The sequence below is a fragment of the Montipora capricornis genome, chromosome 6 (genome assembly GCF_036669925.1).
Source record: "Montipora capricornis isolate CH-2021 chromosome 6, ASM3666992v2, whole genome shotgun sequence".
In the NCBI taxonomy this organism is placed as follows: Eukaryota; Metazoa; Cnidaria; class Anthozoa; order Scleractinia; family Acroporidae; genus Montipora; species Montipora capricornis.
In genome coordinates, this window is record NC_090888.1 from 48,879,257 (window position 1) to 48,881,756 (window position 2,500).

General features: G+C 35.7%; 1 protein-coding gene across 2 annotated transcripts in view; it reads left to right on the top strand.

Moving 5' to 3' along the window:
• Positions 1–2,500, top strand: part of LOC138052342 (small ribosomal subunit protein uS9m-like) — a 14,310-nt gene that overhangs the window by 2,698 nt on the left and 9,112 nt on the right. For both annotated transcript variants that reach the window (XM_068898796.1, XM_068898797.1), the window contains exons 2-4: positions 497–574; positions 766–835; positions 2,138–2,241. In XM_068898796.1, the coding sequence (XP_068754897.1) occupies positions 497–574; positions 766–835; positions 2,138–2,241 (252 nt within the window). The remainder of the gene's footprint in view (positions 1–496; positions 575–765; positions 836–2,137; positions 2,242–2,500) is intronic.

A 2,500-nucleotide genomic window follows, 5' to 3' on the forward strand; every position in this document is an offset into this window, starting at 1 on the left:
CACTTCAATCTTCCGTCTATAACCTGTGCTTCAAATACACTTTTCTTTCCTTTAAAGTAATCAGTTTGTCATTAACTTTGAGCTACCCTTATCTCAACAGCATCCCTTAATTTTCGGTGTTTTATTAATAAACTCTAGTCATCCACTCAAGACTTTGTCCACCTGGTATTTTTTACAGGTCACAGATCATTGTTTTACCAATCAATACAGAAAGTATTCTAAACATTCATAAAAGCTAACCTTAAACCTGAAAACTTTTGTTTAGGCTTAATTAGGCCTAAGGTTAGCCAATATGCATGTTTAGGATACTTTCTGTATTGGTAAAACAATGACCTGTTGTGACCTGTGACCTGTGACCTGTAAAAATACCAGCTGGACTTTGTCCCCTTTAACCCATTAACTCCTAGGACTGAGCCAACCCTTTAGGAGGCATTGATGATTTGTTATTTGGGTCAGTCTTGGCTTAATTTGCCGTAACATTGATTTTTACCACCAGGTTTCACAAAAACGTCTGTATGCAAGTGAAAAGCGGCCAGTGTTGGATGATCCTTTCTCTGTGATGAAACAGGGTTTGGTGAGTTTGATTTCCACAGAGATCAGATTTTTTTTTTCAATAAGAAGGAGTAATTATACACTCTCCCAGAAGGGAAGGAGGGGCTAGAGTACTTCACATAGAAGTTAATTTGCTTGCATAGACTATTGTATAGACTCTGTGTCCTTACATTTGTATAATGTAAAGGGCTCTCTTTGGCATTTCCTCAACAGGAAGATGTTGCAGCAACCCATCTAGCTGATAGTGCGGGTTCTAAATCAAATGAAAGCCAGGGTGAAGATGGTATGTGGGTTACTGTATGTACATGTATAGCCACTTAAGTGACACAGAGGCAGGCAGGGAATTTGCGAAGGGCTATTCTTTATCATTTTACATAGTAACAAATGCATACAGGTAACAAATATCTTTAGGTGAATATGTTAGAAGGTTGACTAGTTAGTCATTAAAAAACTAAAAAAATACAAAATGTTTTACACTGAAATAAAAGTAATTCAAAAATACTGAACCCTCTGATCCCAGCTGTTAAAAGGCTAATGATGCCCATGTTTAAACCTAAAGCCAAAACCTGAACTGAACATGGATCCTTAAACCTCCTGTGCAAATAAGATGATTGATGTCATTCGTACTTACTGAAAAATAATCTCTAGTGAACACCACAAGGCATACAGGCTATTCTCTATAATTATATTTTAAACAGATGTTGAAACTTTCTACAGTGCTTTTCGCATTTTAGAAATTGTTTCTTGATTTGAAACAATATTTACTTATTATTAACATTAATCTTAACTAAATAACTAATCAGTCTGCAATGCTTAGTGTAGTCTGGTCATTGTTACAGTTACATTACAACTACAGTAAAAGTGCAATGTGGCATCTTGATCAAATGACCAAGTGTGGATTGAGTCGTGAAATAGGTACATGTACATTGTATGACGGTACAGTCCAATGGCCTCGGGCAGAAACCTTGGGGAAAGGAAATACATTGTAGATGACTGGTTCGTAACAAGAGCACAACATCCCTTGAGCTCATCACAGAAATTCTTTGTTTAGATGCTATATTTGTAGAAAGTTTCTCTGTTTCAATGACAAGACAATTTATAACTAAAAGTATGTTGTATAAAATAATATTTATGACTTGATCCACTGTCCCACTATAAAGATCTCAGATTAAAAAAACATTGTCATTACATTTTAAAGATCTTTAAATTGAGAATGCATGCTAGTATTTTGATGCTGATACACTCTAATCTGCTGACAATTTTAGGTTTTGGAAGCCTTTTTTTCTTTAGACAGTGAAAGACAGACCTGTCCACAACTCTTTCTTCTAATATCTTTTAACTCTCAGACTTATCTTATGTTACATGTATTTGCCATGAACCATCACCAAAATTCATATTTAACACAAAATTGCTGCTACATTCATGACGGTACCCCCTTTACTTTTCAATTCCCCATCCTTTGGAAGACAAACAGTGATTACAGAAATGCTTATCCTGAACACTGTTGTACTTACTGTACTAACTTTTGATTTAAATGAAATATTAAACAGTGATCAAGTTTGTTAATTAATATTTTCCTGTTCAGATCCCGTAATGCAGGATCTGTCGGCTAAATATCAGCGATATAAACTTTGGCTAGCAAGAATCATGGGGAAAGACCCAGAGACATTCAGTGACAAAGACATAAAGGTAATTATAGAGAACTCTATAATTTCTCCTTGTTTTGGATTTTATCGGTTTGTTACACTCAGTCTGTCTTTCATCTCCAACTAAATTGTCCTTGGCAGAGATTTCTGCCACATTTTCCTGTCAGCCACCATTACTCCACAAGCCACTCTGGTGCCAAATCTCAGTATTCCTTAAAATTATTTGAGTAAAATTTGCTGGTCTCTGATTTGATTGGGCAACTAATAGGGCTACACTTTCAGCCATTGAGGCCACAGATAGA